This window comes from Mastigoproctus giganteus, chromosome 4 (assembly GCF_048544385.1).
Source record: "Mastigoproctus giganteus isolate SK-2022 chromosome 4, ASM4854438v1, whole genome shotgun sequence".
NCBI lineage: Eukaryota > Metazoa > Arthropoda > Arachnida > Uropygi > Thelyphonidae > Mastigoproctus > Mastigoproctus giganteus.
The window spans coordinates 233425687-233448170 of NC_143578.1; the positions used below are offsets into that span (position 1 = coordinate 233425687).

Consider the following 22484-nt stretch of genomic DNA (forward strand, 5'->3'; position numbering starts at 1 on the left):
AATTATCATTTCATCTTCCAGCCATCCCTCTCTTTTTGCCCACACTATTCAACATTGTGCCTAAACCTTGAGGAATGACAACAATAAAAATCATCACCGTCATTTTACCCTTCACACAAGTGATGGTACATGCCTTATTGGACTAATATTTGTATGAATATAATTTATTTCATATTTGATTCAAATTCCCCATACCTGTATTTTGTTTCTCTTTATCATTTTCTATTCTATATTTTAAATATATTATATGAACATGATTTATGAAATTGTAAGTTATGAATTGATAGCATGAAAATATGCCATCAGTAGCATGTTCTGTTAAATCATTCTACTGATTAAATCATAATATACGGTCTTACAAAACAATTCTATGCATAATGCACAGTAACTGTGAACTAAGCACAGAAATGACTTGAATGTACCTAATCACATAATTTTCATTTGGCCTCTGGTATTCCATAACCATATAGTGGGAGCTAATGTATCTTGCCATTCCTTTTATTTTAGACTACTGTTTTTAATTTTATCAACTAAAACAGACTGGTCATAAATCTACAGTCTGTATCACCTAAGAAAAAAAGTAGAGTTAATTAAAAGCACTCCACCAAGTCCTGAAGAAGCCATGTATTGGCCACCTAGGAGAGATGTAGTCATATACAGAGGGGAGGGGATTTTCTAGAAATTAAGGAAATGGTGTTTAAACCTCTTTTGACACTAGCATTTCAGTAAGAAATGTTTTCCCTTGCGCACTAAAAAACCTCTCTTTAGAGACTTTTTTTTTTAACAAGTGCCACATAGCAGAAGCCTATTTTCAGCATGATGTTCACTTAAGTCTATATACTTAACTGATTTTCATAGCAACTTTAAAAAAAAATAAGCATTGCTTTACTGAGTGTAGGTGAAACATAGTAGAAGAGATGCCTCATAATTATGAATCATCTATTATAACAGGTTTGTGTTAATTAGTCATCATTTATTACTTTTATGCATTTGAGGCCAATTGTGTTTTATTATTTATCTTTTTCTTTGTATAAAGTAGGTTTCTTTATACAAGGAAATCAGCATAGTGAAATATCACCACTTTAACTGTGTAAATTCATTGGACAATTTTTTGCTATGTCTGTAGACAGTTTACTCCAAAATCATGAAGGATAGGAAGAGAGGGCAAGGGTTTATCTTATGTTATGGGTAAAAGTAATGCTTGCACATATTTCAAAAGTTCTTTTTTGTGGCCGCAAAAGCTGATAGCAAGATGTACTGAGGATAGTGGTGTCTCAAATGAAAGAAAAGCTAATGATGACATAATTGGGCTAACGGAAACATGATTATCACTCAGAAATTGGAGGAAGTGCAAAGACCTGTTGTGTCAATAATGTATTTAGGAAGGTAGAAGGGGTGATGGAATCATGCTTTTTACCAAAAAAGCAGCCTGGGCACGACAAAAGATTTCCCAGGTTCAGAACTTACTTGCATAGCAACATAGAATATCTGTATAGGGAGGTAGTTGGAAGTAGTGGTAAAATGTGGGTGGCAATACAGACCAAAAGATTGTGAAGAGCATGATGGGGGTCTCTACATGCAGCTGGAATCAGCCAGCAAGTACAAATGTCTTATTGTGGGTGATTTCATTTTCTCCTTATTGATTAGAGCAAGTGGATGGGGACAAAACATTAATCCCATGGGGAAAGCATTTTTAGATAAACTAGATGATGATTATTTTTATCAGCATGTAGAAAATACTAGGAGTAAGAATATTCTAGACGTGATCACCACCATTGAACAAGGTGACATTGTGTGGTTTACAGTACAGGAACCACTATTAGAAAGAAATAATCATGCAGTTCTTAGTTGTAAAATGATAAAAGCGATTCAGTTGTTAAAGGTGAAAATATGGGTTTTAATTCAGGAAAAAGGACTCTAACAGTTGAAGACACTGTATGACCCTGGGCGTTAGCACAGAGAGGGTAAATACATTCAAATTATGGAATATTTTTAATGCAATAATCACAGAAGCCACAAATGTGTATATTATTGTTAAGCAATAAGCAAGAGGATTGGATTATTACAGAGCTGGCTGGTCTGATAGAGCAGAAAAAAGAGAGCATGTGACATTTACAGTGACAAAAAGTGTTGAGGCCTATAATGCTACAAGTTGGTCTGTAATACTAACAATACTCAACACACACATACTTACATACATACATACACTTGCTGGTCTTGCCATTGTGCCTTTTCAGATGCTACTGTTTTGTTTAATTGCAGTCTCTAGGAGAAACCCTAGAGACTGCAATTAAACAAACACCTTGACCTTGTAATACTACCATAAAAAGGTTGAACTGAAAAGGGCGGAGAACATAGAATTGGGACATGGAGTTTTTGATGTGAAAATATCCTTGTCAGCACCTACTAAATTTCGGGCTGAAATAAAACCAATTTGTCACAATTTTGCGACACAGAAATGATGTCACTTCCATATTTAGACAAACCGGAAATGGTGATTTTGTGACACCAAAATGACGTCACAAAATCATGACAGAATAGGGAATTCCAGGAGAACAAAAGGATGATGAAAATGATGTCATTTCCGGTTTGTAAATCAAATTGGCCAACCGGAAATCACTATTTTGCATGGCAGTGGCATCATTCAATGTCATTTCCTGTTTGTCCATCAAACTGACAAACTGTAAATGATGATTTTGTGCCCCTCAAATGATGTCGCAAAATCACGTGTCAACACGTCTGTTGTTTATCTGGTGTTATTTTCTTGTAACACAATGTATATTTGTGAGTTTGAAGCTTGTTGCTCCCTGAAGCCTCGCTAGTGGAGACAGACACTAACTTATCGATCATTGCAATGGCATCTTCTTTGTTCTCGCCCAAAGGATCTTTGGGGATGTTATTTAGCTACAGCAAAATGTGCACGTGTGGACCACCGCAATTTTTAAATTCTATGCGCTTGAAAAAGTTGACCATGTAAAAATGACCAAATGGGCTAGGGCTATAACATTTCAACTACAATATGTTCATAATTACATCCACAATCTTCTTGAAGTATATCACACAAGTTATGGCATCTTCATTCACTATCATCGCCTTCTGCATGAAGTCCATGTTGCTTGCATCTTCACTAATAACACACCCCTTATTCTGTAACTTGTAGAGCAGCTGAAACAAGGGTGGCCAACTGATTTTATTAGCACTTAAAGAACATTGTAAGCTAACAGCTGTCTAATCATAGCGAATAGATCATGCTTACTTTTGAGCCCAGTAGTAGGTCAAGTTTGGAATTGTCCTTAGGAAGGCCCAGTTGTTTTGTATCTTTACCTATGTATTTGAAAGCCATCGTTGAAGAGTCGCTCGTTCTCAATCTCATTATCTTCATTGCTACGTAAAGGAGATGATAGGGAGTAATGCCGCATTGGTCAGATCGTCTGAGCTCGCTTGTTGCCATCATGAACAGCGTCACATGTAAATTCTCTCTGAACGTTCTGAATTGTCCAAAATAAATGCTGGGAAAGACAGTTCTTCTGCATACTTGTCAAACAGTAAGTTCTGTGGTACATTCATTTCTCCTGGGAGGATTCTTAGTTATTTATCGTCGCTCCACAACAACATTTGAACTTGGGTGATGAGACTTTCCTCGATCGGAACCGCTTCGCTTATGTCATCTTTAGCCAGATTAATTTCCATTTGACTGTCATCAAATACTGGCTGATCTATCATGATTTGATACAATCGATACAGAGATGTGTTGACCAAATATTGAAGCCATGCTTTAACCAATCACTTTCTTACTTCCCGATCGACTAGCTGGACTTATGTATTTTCTTGCATTTTATATGCACAAATAAAGTGCCTGAGACACACATACAGACAATACGGCATTGGCCAAGTGATCAGTGTCTGTTTCTGTCATTCTCCCTTGAAAAGCAATGTACCATTGTGTTGACTGAAACAGACACATTGATCACTTGGCCTAGAATGGCATATTTTCCGTATGTGTGTCTCAGGCACCTTATTTGCATGAATGGTAAGCAAGGAGAAATAAGCCTCTCTGTCACTCAATGCAACTTCTGTAAATGCGATGGAATTTCTGGATAAACAAAGCCATTCATCTTAGATAGTGCTGGTATGGTGTTCTTAAGTGATGCAGTGCATATTTGTAAAGAGTACAACAAAGAATTCTGCAGAGAAATTGAGTGGGCCAGTAAATCAGAATGTCTTGTAATGGGGGATTTTAACTTTCCAGATATTGACTGGAACATGTGGGTTGCTCACTCACACGCTAGCAAAACTTTTGTGGATTTATTGGATGATTGCTTTCTATAGCAGTATGTTCGAGGGGGCAACCAGAGGGAATAATATTCTTCATCTGATTATCAGCAGAAATTATTCATGCATTCAGAATTTGCAATAAAGGAACCACTAGGTAAGAGTGATCACAGTGTACTGATATGGGATTTACTTAAAGATGTAACTACCATCAAGGGTAAAGGGAAGAGTTTTTTTGCTTTCATAAAGGTGACTGCAGTGGTCTCAGAGTTCTTAAATTCTATACTGTGGGATCAACTGATGATGTTAACAACAGCAAATTTCTAAATGGGAAGCCTTCATCTTGGAAGTTACTAGGCTTTTCATACTAACTAAGAAATACTGTTCAAGATTTAGGCCTAAATGGATGTCAGATGAATTAATGAGGCTTGTGGCAGAGAAGAAAAATGCATGGGATGCATATAAATTATCAGGCAACACAGAAGCCTGTGGTAGATATAAGCTAGTCTGTAGTGAAATCACAGGAGGTTAGGCAGGCAAAGGATGCAAAGAAAACAACAGACTTCTTTACTTATATAAACTCTAGAAGAAAGGGGATAAATCAGATTGGTCCACTTGATATAAATGGTTCAACTGTTTGTGATCCTTCTCAGATAGCTGACGAATGGAATGAATATTTTGCCTCTTCATTCACACATGAGAAATTCTGTGAGTGATGGGGAGGGGCAGAAGTTTACTAAACTCTGACAGGAGGTAAATGATTTTGTATTAACGGAGAGCAGAGTGGAAGAGAAATTGTTGGAGTTAAACAAAAAAAGAGGGACTTGGGGTTGATATAATCTATCCAGTTATATTGATGGAGGCAGCGAGGGAAGTAAGCAAACCCTTAGCCATAATAATGAAAGCATGATGGACTGAAGGGAGGTCCCCATGGACTGCAGATGTGCAAATGTATCTCCAATTCACAAAGGTGGATCAAAGAGTGACACTAGTAATTTCAGACCTGTTAGTTTAACTTCTGTTCCAGGGAAAATAATGGAGTCACTAGTTAAAGAATTGCTGTAGACAAAACTAGACAAAATCATCTAGACAAAACTGCATTAATAGTTCAGACAAAACATGGGTTTGTTAAGGGGGGGCAGTCTTGTCTGACCAATTTGATTGGGTACTCTGCTGTGGTCACAAAGGAACTGGATGCAAAAAAATAATTTTGATACCATATACTTGGATTTCAGGAAATCTTTTGATACTGTTGCACATGGAAGACAGCTGTACAAATTGGAGCGGTATAGCATTAAGGGCAAGTTGCTACAATGAATGAAGGGATGTTGAATGGGAGATGACAGAGTGGTAATCAGTGGACACTTCTCTTCATGGACTAATGTTATTAGTGGATTCCCCCAGAGTTTGATGCTTGGCCCATTGTTTTGTGTATTTATCAATGATATTGATGAATGCATATCAGGCTTAACGTCAAAGTTTGCAGATGATACAAAGGTTGGCAGGGTTGTTAATGACAGTATGCTACTGCAATAGGATCTAGAAAAGTTAGGCAGATGTGCTGAGAAGTGGCAACTGAAGTTTAACATTGACAAATGCAAAGTACTGCATATGGGTAGCAGTAACCGAAGAGAAACGTACCATCTGTGTGGTACTACGCTAAGGGTGGTAGAAAATGAGAGGCCTGGGTGTAATTGTGCAGTCAGATATGAAATGTTTTGATGAGTAGCTCATGGTGACTTGTCAATGACATGTAGGGATTTTTCTAGCAGAGACAAGGAGATGATTATCCTTTGTATAAGGCAATGGTCAGCTAGCCGGGTAGGTAAAGTACCTGCCTGGGCAACCCAAAGGTCTCGGGTTCAAGCACCTCGTTTTGCACCTCGGTGCAGAGGTGCAAAAAAAAAAGGGCAATGGTCAGACCACACCTTGTGTACTGTATAGGTCTGGAGGCTTGCTTTTACCAAGAAAAGCTTAATTTGCAGCATCTGGAGACTACGATGTGTAAGGCCTAGAATAGTTTGAACGGGCTCAGTGCTGATGGGATTCTTCCGCTTGCTCAGATTATGAACTTTGGGGGTGGGGGATAGATTCAAATTGAGGAAAGACAGTTGTAGAAAGCCATTGGGTAGTTGATTGCTTTAACAGACTTCCATCTGTTGTCATGGAAGTTGACAGTTTAAATAAATTTAAGGCTCTACTAGACAAACATTTGGAGTGACTGGATTGGTGAATTGGGAAGGGGTTTTTTTTTTTTTGCTGATGCTGTGTAAGCTTGCTTTCTTGCATCATATGCCTCAACTAATGCTAATATCAATGGTGCATTTAGCAGCTGGTTTCTTTGTGTTGTTTTCGAACCATAGACAATCGCAAATATAGCATACAAAACAGAAATCATTTGTCATATATATATCCTTTCAAACTCTCAATGCGCGTTCTTATTTAAATAGTAGTCTGTGTAAAGAAGGGGAGCTTGATCATTTAAGCTCATCTGCTCCGGAATTGGAGAAATGTTCTGTTGTACATAATTAATACTTACTTCAGGTACATCATTGTTAGATGGAACAGCATTGCTGGTTGAAGGTACTGCTGAATCCAACACTTGGTTTTCTGTTTGTATTTTATGCAATCTCAGTAGTCTTGTTTCGCACACGTTGCTACCTCCATTTTTATTTTAGATTGGCTTGCTCGATACTCTCGACAGTGCTCTGTATTTGTCTTCAGAATCGTTGAACAAAGGCTATAGCAGTGTGCATTCAGTCCCTTTTACTACTCATAATGATGACTTTGGCTCTAGCTGTTCAATTTTAAAACTGTTCTGATTTTCATCAAAGATATTTTCACATAAAACATTTTTCGTGCGTACAGGGTACACAGGTGGTTTTTCATATATTAGTATTGGCTGTATGGTGCAAGAAAGCCTGAGGCATTTGCAGTTACCAGTCAAAAAAAAAAAAAAATATATATATATATATATATATATACACACGCATATATAAATAAATAATAAAATAAATTACCTATTTGACTTCCACATTAAGTGCCCAACTGACTTTTGAATTTCCACAAGCTGTCAGCCTCATCTACCATTGAGGCAACTTATTCCAGTAATCAACAACTCTCTGGCTAAAAAAAATCCTGAAATCCAGTGTAAACCTCCTCCCCTACACAATTTGAATTTATTGCCTTAGTTCTGCAATTATATATAACAGTAAAAAGTTCACTTTCATTCATTTTACCATCCCTATCGCAGAGCCTCATAGACTTCAGTCAGGTTCCTAGCTACCAAACTCTGCAGCACACATATTCAAAGCTTTTCTTCATACGAGTGTCCTTTTGTGGATTTCACTTGGGGAAATCCACAAATTCCCCTCTTTGAACCCTATACTTGGATACGATATTCCAAGTGAAGTCTTACTGCTGCCTTATACAAGGTGTGGCAATAAAGGTTCTCAGACTTGTGCTGTTGCAGCCATTTACAATGAGTTTGAAAATAAATGGAAGTGGCATGTTGTAGTTCAAACTTCCCCCAAAAGAGATTGCCCAGTAGGCTGACAAGTTTCAAGTAAGAACCAAGAACTAACAACCAATTTCATTAGTAATGTCAACATTCTGTGTCACAATTTTGCAATGGAACATTGAACGAATATAAAATTTTGCTTTAAACTGGGAATATCTGCAACAGATATTCCCAGTTTATATGTATGAAGATATAAACATATAACAGATATATATGTATGAAGCATTGCAAACTGGATAGGGTGATGACATCATAGTGTGTTTGAATGGTATAAGCGGCTCAAAGATGGACATGGAAATGTTCATGATGACCCAAGAAGTGAACATCTGTCAACCTCTCAAAATGAGGACAGAGTTGCAAAAGTTCAGGAAATTGTGGCAAGAGATCATTTGACCCTCAGAATGATGTCTGATGAGTTAGATATGAATAAGGAAATAATTTGTGAAATTCTGCATGAAGATTTAGGGAAAAGGAAAGTCTGTGCAAAATTTTTGTTTGTCACACAGCCTCATAGATGAGGAGAAGCAATGAAGATTGTCATGCTAAGACGTCATCTAGGCTTGTCAAGGCGGTCCTACTTTCAACTGTCACTGGAGATTAGTGTTTGGGGTTTCGATTTGACCCAGAGATGAAGTATGACACTTTAAACTCATCACAAAGGTCCAAAAATTTTGTAAACAAAACTTTAAAAATAATGGTGTTATTCACAAGGAATTGTACCTTAAGGGAATAATAAATGCTACATTCTACATACAGGTACTTCAAAGACTATTGAAGCACATTTCCCGGGTGAAGCCACAATTTTAAGAGAAAGGCTGATGACAGTGCCCCCACCCATTCTGCACTTGTTGTGAAGACATTACTGAGGATGCATGGCATTGTACAGATCAACCGCCTATTCTAATCTCCCTGGTTAGCTGGACTTCTTCCTCTTTTCCAAAGTGAAAAATGGCCTTCAAAGGAAAGAGATTTCAGGACGTTGAGGACATAAAGAAAAACATAACTGCTGAACTGAACTGAACGTGATCTCTTTGGATGCCTTTGCCGACACTTTTCAGAAACTTTTAAAAGAGGTGCAATAAATGCATTTAATCAGGTGATGGTTACTTTGAATAAAAATAAACTATTTTTGAGCTCCTTTGCTTTGTGTTCCTTTTATTACACCAGTCCAGGAACTTTGTTGCCACATCTCATATGTTGGAATTATGACCTCCCTATCTCTAGAAGCATTTGTTCAATAAGTTATCAATAGGACATCGTGAAACTTCCTTGTTGTTTCTTTCTACCTGCTCAGAGAACTTAATTTTTGCCCATATTGTACTTCCCAAGTAAAAGTTATTTTCGGATTGCTGTTCCCCGAGTGTAAGACCTTATATTTTGCTGAATTTCAAAACATAGCTACCACTTTATTATTGACCATCCTGAAGGGGTGCCTGATCATTAAAATCTCTCTCTCTGCAAAATCACTTCTATTCCTTTGTCAACATCATTTATAAAAATCCTTAACTTCAGTCCTCGCTGTTTTTTTTGTTTTCCATCTATCGATGGATAAATACAGCTTCTTCCCACAACACTTCTTTTGGCTTTTTAAATGTCTGTCTGTTTGGAAGACTGCTTTTTTCACTCCCCACATTGAATTTTAAAGGAAATGTCTTTATAGATTCTTTTTGTTTTTTAATATCTGATACAGCCTGTTTGCCAATACCAAATTCTTCAGCAATTTTTTATTTCCAGGAGCACCATTTTCAAGTTGTTCTATCACTTTGAGCTTGTTAATGATAATTAAAGTAAAATGTTTTCTTTTCATTTCACATTTTATTTCTTTAGACCCATGATTATATAAAATATGTTAACTTATGTATATATGTATAAAAGTACACAAATGAAGCGATATAAGCAATAACATCCATCCGACTCAGAGTCAACAACAATACTGAAAAACACACAAGACAAACGTGAGTTACTCATTTGCCTTCCTAAATCACGTGTGTCTTTCCAAGTACTCAACTGTGAACAGAATTTTTCATATTTCAATCTGAATTATCCAACAACCGGATTAGCAAGGTTTTACTGTATGACCTAGCTTTTGTGTATAGCATCAGTAGTTTGCCCAAAAATTGGGAAGGGGGAAAAAAAGTAAATATGCAATAAATACTAAATCAGTTTATTGATAATGTATTTATTCTTCTGTATTTTTTCTTTGTTTTTCTTTACCTTTCTTTGCATGCGGCAAAGTATTAATATTTGCCACAGGTAAACAACAAACCAAATATATCTCAAATTAAAAATGAAAACATTCCTTGAAAATAAAAATAAAAAAATCCTAAAAGTATATAAAATCCTGTAAGTGTAATCATTCTTAACCAAATATAGGGACCCATCATAGTTTCATCCCACCTTGGTGTCTCTTTTCCATTGAGTCTATATCCTCGTGAAATTTCTCACCATGACCTTCACCGAAATCACCCCGGTTTGGCCTGAAGAAATCCACATGGGAGTGAAAGTAAGAGTTTGACGTTCTGCATCCTGTTTTTCTATCATCAATTTGTCAACCAGTTCTTTGTGATCTTCACACTTAACGTTACCAAGAAAGCCATTTGCTAGAAAGCAAAATGACTGCCAGGCATTTTCTTCAGCATTGTCATTTTGTCTTCCAGTTCTTGTAAAGCCAATATCTCCTTAACTTGTGGACCAATAAAGATGTTACTTTTCACATGCATCACACAATTTTGGAAATGGATTATAAATGCTTGGTGGTGCCACTTAGGAATCATGTGCTTTAACAAATTGTTTGACCAGTCCCAGCTTGGTACAGAGTGGTGGAGCACGGCTCTGTTTCTTGTAACCGAGGAACTGTTTGTGTGCACCTTGCTGGAACTCAATTCTGGCAGACCATTCTCTTCTCAATCAGTGCTGATCTACTGCCCTGCTGGATCACAGCTAGGGAATGTGGTGAAACCATCTTGCAAACCTAAAGGAACCCCTATATCTTAAAGTCCCCAAAGACATCCCATTTACATCTCTAGAGATCATACATCTCTAAAACATGATTATCCTTTCTGTAGTCTTCTTTAATGTGAATAGAGCTTGTAACTGAAATTGATGATTGTATATTCCCATTATGAAGTAACACAGTTTTCAAATCTTTACTTGAACTGTCTATGAAAAGATTCTACTCTTCTTGCTTTTTTTTTTAATGAAAACACAAGAGGTATTAGAACCTATAGTCCTTAGTACCATGCATGAGATGTGGGTTGAGAAGACAAAAGAAGATATTTTTATTTGATAGGTGGAACAGGACCAGGGTATATCTGCCAGGGGCAAAAGTTGATGACGTAGAGCAGATATCATCTTTATCTTTTAAGGGCACAAAAGGTGATGTTGTTGTACATTGGAACCAATGACATTAAGAGTAACAGATCTGCAGATTTACTCAACAAGTACAGGTCATTGTTGAAAAAAAAGTCGTGAGTTAGGGTTGAATGTGAAAGTGTCTGCAATTCTGCCCAGACACGATAGGAGGGAGTATACGATGAGAGCCTTGTCGATCAATTTGGCCCTGGAGAGATTGTGCAAAGCTCAAGGGGTAGAATTTTTTTTCAGCCTGGTCTGTGCTTGTTGACAGGAGAGACTGCTTCTACAGGGATGGGGTACACTTAAATATAGAGGGTGCAAGAATATTTGCTGATGATATCGAGGCAGTGTTAGGTGAGTTGGACAACTGCTAGCTTGGGGAGATACATGGACTAAAAGGTTAACAGTAGCCGCAGGAAGAGGCAAAAGTGATTCTTGCACTGCTTCTATTAGAATAAGCAGCAGCCTGGAAAGCAAGGTAATAGAGATTTCCAGTACTGTTGGGAGTCATAGTGGAACAAGTAAATATGCTGGCTCTGTTAGGGTAACTAAGAGTAGGAACAGGTGCATGTATACTTGCATGTACACAAATGCTAGGAGTATAGTTAATAAATTTGATGAGCTTGAAGTGCTAGTCAAGACATCAAAGGCAGATATTGTTGAGATATCAGAGAAGTGGTGTCACACAGACATGAGCAGTGCAGAATTCGAATTTGGGGAGTACAATGTGTACAGAAAGGATCGAAGACAGGAAGGGAGTAGGGATTATGCTGTTAGTTAAGAAACTCATAAAATCTAAGGAATTGCATCCAGTTGATGTTGGTGGACAATGCAGTGTTGAGTCTGTGTGGTGTGAAATAAGTACTGGCAAAGGAAATATGAGAGTAGGTGTGTGTTATAGGCCCAATGAATCTGATGAGTATAATGAGCAGTTGTGCAGAGAAATAGTGGGCCAGTAAATCAGAATGTCTTATAATGGGGAATTTTAACTTTCCAGATATTGACTGGAACTTGTGGGTTGGTCACTTGCACACAAGCAAGACTTTTTGTGGATTTATTGGATGACTTTTCTACAGCAACATGTTCGAGAGGGAGTAATACTCTTGACCTGATTATCAGCCGTGATTATTCATGCATTAAGAATTTGCAGAAAAAGAAACCACTGAGTGACAGTGATCAAAATGTACTGATCTGGGGATTACTTAAAGATGTAACTACTATCAAGGCTAAAGGGAAGGACTTTTGTTTTTGTAAAGATGACTACAGTGGTCTCAGACAGTTTTTAAATTCTGTACAGTGGGATAAACTGATGATGTTACCAACGTTGAATTCTAAATGGGAAGCCTTCAGTGATATAATTTTGGAGGCTACTAGGCTTTTCATTCCAACTAAGAAATAGTGTTCAAGGTTTAGGCCTAAACGGATGTCAGATGAATTATTGAGGCTCGTGGCAGAGAAGAAGAATATATGCGATGCATATAAAGTATCAGTTGACACAGAAGACTATAACAGGTATAAACTAGTGTCTAATCAAGTCACAAAGGAGGTTAGGCAGGCGAAGGCAGATTGCGAGAAATCTTTGGCAAAGTATTCAAAGAAAAAAAGCAGGGTTTTTACTTATGTAATCTCTAGAAGGAAAGGGATGAATCAGATTCGACCACTTAACAGATGGGTTGACTATTGATGATCATGCTCAGGTAGCTAACAAACTGAATGAGTATTTTGCATCTACATTCACATATGAGGAGTCATTCAATGATGGGAGTGCCAGGAGTTTATCAAATGCTGACAGGGAGCTAAGTGGTTTTGTAATAACAGAGCAAAGTGGAGGAGAAATTGTTGAAGCTAAACATAAGGAAGGCACCTGGAGTGGAAGGGATCTATCCAGTTATATTAGAGGCAGCAAAGGAAATAAGCAAACTCTTAGCCATAATTATGAGAGCTTCCTTGGACTCAGGGGATGTCCTCATGGAAGTGTGAAAATGGAAAGTTCACAAAGGGGATTCAAAAGGTGACAGAATGTAGTTACTACAGGCCTGTTAGTTGTGTTCCAGGGAAAATAATGGAATCACTGGTTAAAGAAAGCATTGCAGGACCACCTTGACAAGACTACAGTAACAGTTAACACAGCATGGATTTGTTAAAGGCAGGTCTTGTCTGACCAATTTGATTGGATACTATGATGTGGTCACAAAGGAACTGAATGACAAAAATAATTTTGATATCATATACTTGGATTTCACGAAAGCTTTAGATACTGTTGCACATGGAAGACTGCTGTACAAATTGGAGATGTATGGCATTAAGGGTAAGTTGCTACAGTGGATAAAGGGATGGTTGAGTGAAAGACAACAGAGTGGTAATCAGTGGACACTGCTATTGGACAAATTTTGTTAGTGGAGTTCCCTAGGGTTTGGTGTTGGGCCCATTGTTGTTTTGTATAATTATCAATGATATTGATGAAAGTATATCAGGTTTAATGTCCAAGTTTGCAGAGGATACAAAGGTTGGCAGGGTTGTTAACAGTAAAGACAGTATGCTACTCCAACTGGATCTAGATAAGTTGGGAAGATGGACTGAGAAGTGACAACTGAAGTTTAACATTGACAAATGTAAAGTACTCCATATGGGTAGCAATAACCGAAGAGAAACGTACCAACTCTGTTGTACTACACTCAGCGAAGTGGAAAGCGAAAAAGACCTGGGGGATAATTGTGCAGTCAAATATGAAGTTCGCTAAGCAGTGCAGACGAGCCTCCAGGGCAGATCTTTGGCTAAAGCTGCCCTGGCAGCATCAGCCAAAAAAAAAAAAAAAAAAAATCTCCCATTTCACCCCTCCATTCGTTCCAAATGCCTGTCCCGCTCAGCCTTTTATTTATTTATGCTATTAGCTTTCACAACAAAAGATGGCACCCTGTTCCACCAATCAACTACCTGCTGGCTAAAGGTAAATTTACGCACATCTATTCTACAACTATCTTTCTTCAATTTGTAACTGTGCCCCCTTAGGTTCTTAGTCTGAGCAAAAGGAAGAATCCCATCAGCATTCAGCTTGCTCAACCCATTCAAGGCCTTATATACCTCAATCAGATCAGATCACATCACAGGTGCCTACTCTCCAGGCACTGCAATTTGCAGAACTTAAGCCTTTCTTGGTAAGAGCACCGCTTTGTTCCCCTCACCAGTAGTAGTAGTAGTAGTGGCATGTGATGCAAGAAAACAAGTGTATGAGCTTATGCAGCATCAGCCAAAAAAAAAAAAAATCACACCATTCCCTCCAAATGCCTGTCCAGTTCCTCCTTAAATTTATTTAACCTATCAACTTCCACAACGACAGATGGAAGTTTGTTCCAGCAATTAACCACCCTCTGGCTAAAGGCAAATTTCCACACATCTATTCTACATCTGTCTTTTCTTAATTTGAATTTATGCCCCCTTATGTTCGTAATCAGAAAAAGTGGAAGGATCCCATCAGAATTCAGGGTGCTCAACCCATTCAAGGCCTTATATGCCTCAATCAGATCACCGTGCAGGTGCCTAGTCTCCAGCTACTGCAATTTGCAGAACTTAAGCCTCTCTTGGTAAGCGGATCCCTTCATTCTCCTCACCAATCTTTTCCCCTTCTCTGTACATGCTCAAGCAAATCTACATCCTTCCTAAAATGAGGCCTCCAGACCTGTACGCAGTACTCAAGACGTGGCTTGACCATTGCCTTATACAGAGGGACAATCACCTCCTTTTCCCTGCTAACAAAATTCCTATATATCATTGACAAAACCCCATGATCTGCCCTGGCAGCCTGTCTGTATTGCTCAGAAAACTTCATATCTGACTGCACAATCACTCCTAGGTCTTTTTCATTTTCTACCACGTTAAGTGTAGTACCACACAGTTAGTACGTTCTCTGGGGTTACTTTTACCCATATGCAATACTTTGCATTTGTCAAGGATAAACTTCAGTTGCCATTTTTTAGCCCATCTGCCCAAATTATCTAGATCTTGTTGCAGTAGCACTCTGCCATTAGTGAAATTAACAACCCTGCCAATCTTTGTATCATCTGCAAACTTCAACACTAAGCCTGATATACCTTCATCAATATCATTGATAAATATACAAAACAACAGAGGAAACACCGAACCCTGTGGAACTCCACTAATAACATTAGTCCCCGAAGAGCAGCACCCATTGATTACCACCATTACCTGCCCTGTCTTCTCCCACTCAACCACCCTTTTATCCATTGTAGCAACTTACCCTTAATACCATTCTCTCCAATTTGTACAATAGTCTTCCATGTGCAACAGTGTCAAAAGCTTTCCTGAAATCCAAATATATGATATCAAAATTATTTTTTGCATCCAGTTCCTTTGTAACCACATCATAATATCCTATCAAATTTGTCAGACAAGACTTTCCCTTAACAAACCCATGCTGTGTCTGAATTATTGCTGCAGTCCTATTTAGATGATCTTGCAATGCATCTTTAACCACTGACTCCATTATTTTACCCGGAACAGAAGTTAAACTAATTGGTCTGTAATTACTCGTGTCACCCTTCGATCCCCCTTTGTGAATTGGGGATACATTTGCACATCTCCGGTCCGAGGGGACCTCCCCTGAGTCCAGGGATGCTCTCATAATTATGGCTAAGGGTTTGCTTAGTTGCTTTGCCGCCTCCTTTAATATAACTGGATAGATCCCATCCACCCCAGGTGCCTTTCTTATGTTTAACTTCAACAATTTCTCTTCCACTTTGCTCTCAGTTATTACAAAATCATTAAGCACCCTGCTACAATTTGATAACCTTTCGCCATTTTCAAACCTTAACTCCTCATGTGTGAATGTAGATGCAAAATACTTATTCAGTTTGTTTGCTATCTGAGCAGGATCATCAACAGTCGAACCATCGATATCAAGTGAACCAATCAGATTCATCCCCTTCCTTTTAGAGTTTATATGAGTAAAGAAATCCTTGCTGTTTTTCTTAGCATCTTTTGCCAAAGATTTCTTGTAATCTGCCTTCACCTGCCTAACCTCCTTTGTGAACTGATTACAGACTAGCTTATATTGCCATAGGCTTCTGAGTCGCTTGATAATTTATGTGCATCCCATGCATTTTTTTTCTCTGTCACGAGTCTCATTAGTTCATTTGATAACCATTTAGGCCTAAACCTTGAACAATATTTCTTAATAGAAATATTGTCCAATCTTGTTGCCCTTCTTTGTACTCGTTTTAGCAACTCTGCATCCTTCCTAAAATGAGGCCTCCAGACCTGTACACAGTACTGTAGGTGTGGTCTATAAAAATTGCTTTGTATAATGGGATAATCACCTCCCTGTCCCTGCTAGCAAAATTCCTATATATCATTGACAAGACTCCACGACCTGCCCTGGCTGCACAATTACCCCCAGGTATTTTTCACTTTCCACTTCCCTGAGTGTAGTACCACAGAGTTGGTACGTTTCTCTTCAATTATTGTATGCAGTACTTTGCATTTGTAAATGTTAAACTTCAATTTCCACTTCTCCGCTAATTTTCCCAACTTATCTAGATCCAGTTGGAGTGGCATACTGTCTTTACTGTCGTTAATAACCCTGCCAACCTTTGTATCATCTTCAGACTTGGACATTAAACCTGATATACCTTCATCGATATCATTGATAAATATACAAAACAACAATGGGCCCAACACCGAACCCTGGGGAACTCCACTAATAACATTTGTCCACGAATAGCAGTGTTCCTTGTAGCAACTTACCCTTAATGCCATATCTCTCCAATTTGACAGCAGTCATCCAAGTATATGATATCAAAGTTATTCCCTGCATCCACTTCCTTTGTAACCACATCATAGTATCCAATCAAATTGGTCAGGCAAGACTTTCCCTTAACAAAACCATGCTGTGTCCGAGCTATAACTGAAGTCTCGTCTAGATGATCCTGCAGTGCTTCTTTAACCAGTGCCTCCATTAATTTTCCTGGAACAGAAGTTAAACGAACAGGTCTATAATTACTTGTGTTGCCCTTTGATCCTTCTTTTTGAATTGGGGTCACATTTGCACACCTCCAGTCCATGGGGACCTCCCCTGAGTCCAAGGAAGCTCTCATAATTATGGCTAAGGGTTTGCTTACTTCCCTTGCTGCCTCCTTTAATATAACTGGATAGATCCCATCCACCCCATGTGCCTTCCTTATGTTTAACTTCATCAATTTCTCCTCCACTTTGTTCTCAGTTATTGCAAAATCACTTAGCTCCCCATTAGCATTTGATAAACCTCTGGCACTCCCCTCATTGAATAACTCCTCATGTGTGATTTTAAGCCAGAGAAGATTGAAATGATGTGATTCCAAATTACAGTCTGACAGAGAATATCAGAACGGACATGTGCACAAGTACCACCTTTGAGGCGAAAGGAATCATACAGCGATTAATTTGGGCAACTGAGATGAGCAGTGGTTGAATCAACCGATAACTGAGATTCTGTCAAAAAAAGTACAAGGGGTTTAGCAGACTGTAAGTGGAAATGGACATCATTGATATTAGAACTGAGACCACGTATATTTGTGAAATGAATGAGGAAGTGCTTGGGAGGTTTAAATCTTTTGCAGATAAGTTTGGTCTATTAGTTTGACAATTCATGGTGTATTAAGAAAAAGTGGGTGGCGGGGGCATGCTGTATGAAGTAATGAAATTTTTGGTTATGGCGTACACATGGTAAGAATATATCCATAACGTGGCCTCAGCAATGCTCCCCACATACATGGGCTCCCTCCATTCACTATCTGGCAGAGTAGAGGTAGCAAGATTGTACCCTAGCTGATCCGGAAAATTGCATCTTTTGTAGTGTAGCCTTTCCAATAGCCTATCAAATATAATTTATTTTCTTCCAAAACAAGTGTTTGAATGAACATTTTGCAATAATGTTTCATACTCTCAATCACACCTTGGTCCATCAGTTGAATGAGAGAAGTCGTGTTTGCTGGCATGATATTTTTCCATTATTTCTTTTTAAATCACATACGTGTATGGAATGAGTAGGTGCATTGTCCATCAGTAGCATTGCATATTGTGGTAAACCTTTTGATGCCAAATGTGTTCTTACACATGGTGAAAATATTTTATGAAACGGATCATGAAATATATCGTCTCATCCAAATTTTGTTTTGTGAGATATATTTAACTGGCAAAGCATTTAAATAATTTTTTTTTAATGAACTAGGCCTTTTTGGTTTTCCTAATAACAACCAAATTCAATTTATGCCTTTGCATGGCATTAGCATGTACTATTTATAGTGATGTGATCTTTTATCCCAGTCGTTGAGGCCAATGTTTTTTGAGGTAGTGCAAGCCAGTCTCATCACAGTTGTATATTTGGTCTCTAAGCACACTTCGATCAGCTATTTCCTTCTGTAGTTTTTTGCGATAAACAGAAATTGCTGCACTTAGCTTCTCACCCTGGATCAGTAGCCGAGTGGTCAGGAGCTGGAGTGCAGTATCACACGCTCTTTGAGTAGACCGGGGTTCAAGCCCCTGACTGCTGAATACGGTCGATCTGCCAACCCGCACTAGACCAGCGTGGCAGATTATGGTCCATTTCCCTCAGCATGAATTGTTGAGGAGGCTTCCATCCTGCAGTGGGTTGATAATGGCTGCACTTTACCTTTTTTTACCTGGATCAACTGTCGAATACCATGGCGAAACTTAAATTTGGACAACTAGGGTCTCCACCTAGTTTTTTATTAATTTCAATGGTTTTTTTTTTTTTCGATTAGGTCACAACAGTGGAATTCCTTGGCTATATTTTTGAACAAACCATTGAAACAATTTAGTATCCAATTGTTCATTTTTTTTAAAGCAAATTTCATTGTGTTATTACTTTTAACACTACCATCAGTGGTTTCCATTTTTGACACGTGGTTTTCAATTTTGTTTGCCGCACGCTTTGTCATTTACTGTTGTTCTTCCTATTCCATAAACTGATGCTATACTTATAGCACTTTCACCTTTTCTTAATCACAATTGATTATTTCAATTTTTTGTAATAATCCCAACACTGCTCATTTACATTTCTCTATAATTTCATTGGGTTTACTAAATAAAAATTATTAAGTTGTATACAGAGACTGAGTGACGCATTGCACCAATATCACAATGCATTATGTTGTAGTGTGGTTAAGTGACCGTTAACAGACTGACGGTAAATAGGATGATGGACAATTGAAGTTCTACTGTACAGTCATATAACACATTTACGCTACACGATTTATAAATATGGGAATGATATCGTATATAACACAAACCGAATTCGCTTATACACGATTCGACTTTGGGTTTACAAGAAATAGCAGTCGAGCGCAGAATCACCCCAACTGAATGCAACACGATAGGAATGAAGAGAAGATTCTGAAAATGTATTTGTTTTTTATATTAGTGAAGGGAAAACACATTTCACCATAATAATGTAAAACCCACACAATTCCAGCTATCGTATTATCGCAAATGCAATTAGATCGAATTTACTACCTGTTTATAACAAATTCCACTAGCAGAAACGCAACTGGAAATTGTTTTTATTGTTTTATGGTAGTGACCTCCAGAAATGTGAGCTAGTGAGGTGTTAATAGTGTCTCTGCCTTTATGGTGTTGTTTATTCAGTTGCTACACGCGCACAGCTTTGTTTATGTGTATCAACAATTTTTAGGGAATAAAGCACAATTACAAAACTTTGTTTTGTAATTGTGCTTTATTCCCTAAAACTGAGTAAAATACTGTACTTAAAAGGTGTGAAAAGGAAACGTCCTGGTGAAGACACTACAGATTCAGGGAGAAAAAGAAAAACAATATCGATTGACAGAGGTGGACTGGGTCAAAAATTCTTACCCGGAAAAATATGTAGCAGCCATGAACTAGTGTTTATGGCCAAAATCACACCAGCCTCCATCGTCTTCTGGCCTCCGGACCACCGGTGTTTCCCCGGTAAGGCTTATGGCCAGTCTGCCTCTGTCAGCAGAGGGGGAAAAAATATGAAATTGTGAAACACTTTGAGCAAAATGAAAGAACATGTGATATTGCCCATGCTACAGGCCTAAATGAAACAATGCAGAGAATTAGAAATAATACAGAGAAAATAAAAACTTTCATAGCAGGAACAACTCAAAGTATGTTGTTGTGTGTGTGTTTTGTTTTTTTTTTTTTTTTTTTTTTTTGCTATATAAGCTTGCTTTCTTGCATCATGTGCCTTTGCTAATGCTAAAAATCTATTACATCAAGACACAAAAAATTGGAAGTGATGGAATAGCTGTTGTCTGTTTGGATAGAAGATCGAACAAAGAACAAGATTGCTTACGATGGAAGCAAAAGCATTAGCAATATTTTATTATGTAATAGTTGTAATAAAATACATAAGTACTGTATTTTATTATGATTATTTATTGTGTTTGGTAATGTTTTGGTTACAAATGTATGTTCAATCTTGAGTGGGCGGCACTTAACCCTATTTTTCCCATAGGACCTGTTATTTATATTGCACGAGGGTTTCTAGGAACACAACTGTCGTGCTATACGAGGACTGACTGTATTTATGTTTAGTTATTGCAATCAAAAATATATGAATTGTTAATCCACATGACCAAAGGACCAAACATCACATTTTTATTTGATTGTTCATTTGTTGGTCATAGTTCTATCATCGTTCATTTTTACATACATTTTTGTATTTCTTATGTAGCATTTTGTAATAAACTTAAAAGACTGTCTATTATTATTATTTATTTATTTATCCCCTATAGGTACTGTTAAACCAAATAGTACTGGATTTGGAAATTTTGGAAATCAGCAAAGTCAGTCAGCAAATTCTGCTGCACCACCCTTTTCTTTTGGTTCTAATCTTGGTAACAGTGCAGGAAAAACAGGGTTTAGTGGATTTGGGCAAGGAACAGTAGCACCAGGATTTGGACAAGGATCAGTAGCACCAGGGTTTGGACCAGGGTCAACAGCTTCAGGATTTGCACCAGGAGCAAATACAACATTACCCTTTTGTCCACAAGCCCCACAATCAGCATTGCCATTTTGTCCACCAGGCCCTCCGAAACCGGACAACTCTAATTTTAATTTTTCTGGAACAGCTCCTTTGGGTGTATTTAAGTTTGGAGAAACTCAGGTATTTGATCTTGTATATCTGTATTTAAAAATAATATACACTGTTTACAAAAGTTTTGAGTAGTGTTACTTGTTTTGCATAATAATTTCAAAAATTTGACCTACTAAGTTACATGGGGCATACCAAAAGTCAGGAACATAGTTGGACTACAAAGGTTTGTGTGTGGAATGTAGTAGAGTATGGGGTGTAAAAAAATATAGTAACATCTTTTCCAGTGTAATTTCTTGTTCAGCACATGCCCATTACTGGTGTTTCCACAGTGAACTGTGACATTTTGTTTCACCGGTATACAGTGCTTAGATTCCTCATGAAAGAGAAAACCTCTGCTGCAGATAGCTCTTGCCACTTCCCTTATAGTCCTTGTTTGACCCACTCAAACTACCACCTTTTTTGAGCATGTCACAAGCATGACAAAATACTCTGAAAACCTGTGTTGTAAGGTGCTAAGAGCTTAAAAATCCTGCTGCAGCAGGCCACTTGCAGGAGTTTTATTCTAATGCAACAGTGGCAAAAATGCATGGTTAATTTGGCAATTTTGTGGAGAAATAATGAGACACATCTAGTTACTATTGAAAAATAACTATTTCCATATGTATCTTTGTTTTCCTGTATAATAAATGTGCTCATTACTTTTCGTATGGCCCTCAGATTGAATATGTACACGTTGTGCAATGAAAGCTGACGGTAGACAAGTTTTTTCTACAATACAAAAATATATTATCTTTGTATTGATGGTATAATGGATTCATAGTAAATGTATATAAACAAAAAAAGCACTTATATATATATATATATATATATATATATATATATAACTTTTAACAATGGTAAATTCCAGACATAAAAATTGCAGTTTAATTAAATGAGCAGTGTAAATCTCAAGGATCTGCTAAAGTTTAATGCACTAATGAACTGACATACAGGTTAGTGCAAGTGCATCATTTAAGTATATCTCATATTGTGAATACCTTCACAGTGAGTTTCCATGACATTGCACTACCTCAAATAAGTAACGCTTAATCAATGGAGAAGACTATTGTTACTTATTCTTGGCAGATACCACCACCCAGACGGCACCATTTAAAAGTTTATTGGTTTCTCATCGGTGAGTGTTGTCAGGTACCCTGGTGTTGCAATGATGACAACCTGGTTATGAAGTATAACTCCACAATATGA

General features: G+C 37.7%; 1 protein-coding gene across 2 annotated transcripts in view; it reads left to right on the forward strand.

The window, feature by feature from the left end:
• The window catches only part of LOC150087490 (uncharacterized), a 259633-nt gene that overhangs the window by 217671 nt on the left and 19478 nt on the right, over nt 1-22484 (forward strand). For both annotated transcript variants that reach the window (XM_090371210.1, XM_090371211.1), the window contains one exon: nt 20938-21308. In XM_090371210.1, the coding sequence (XP_090227336.1) occupies nt 20938-21308 (371 nt within the window). The remainder of the gene's footprint in view (nt 1-20937; nt 21309-22484) is intronic.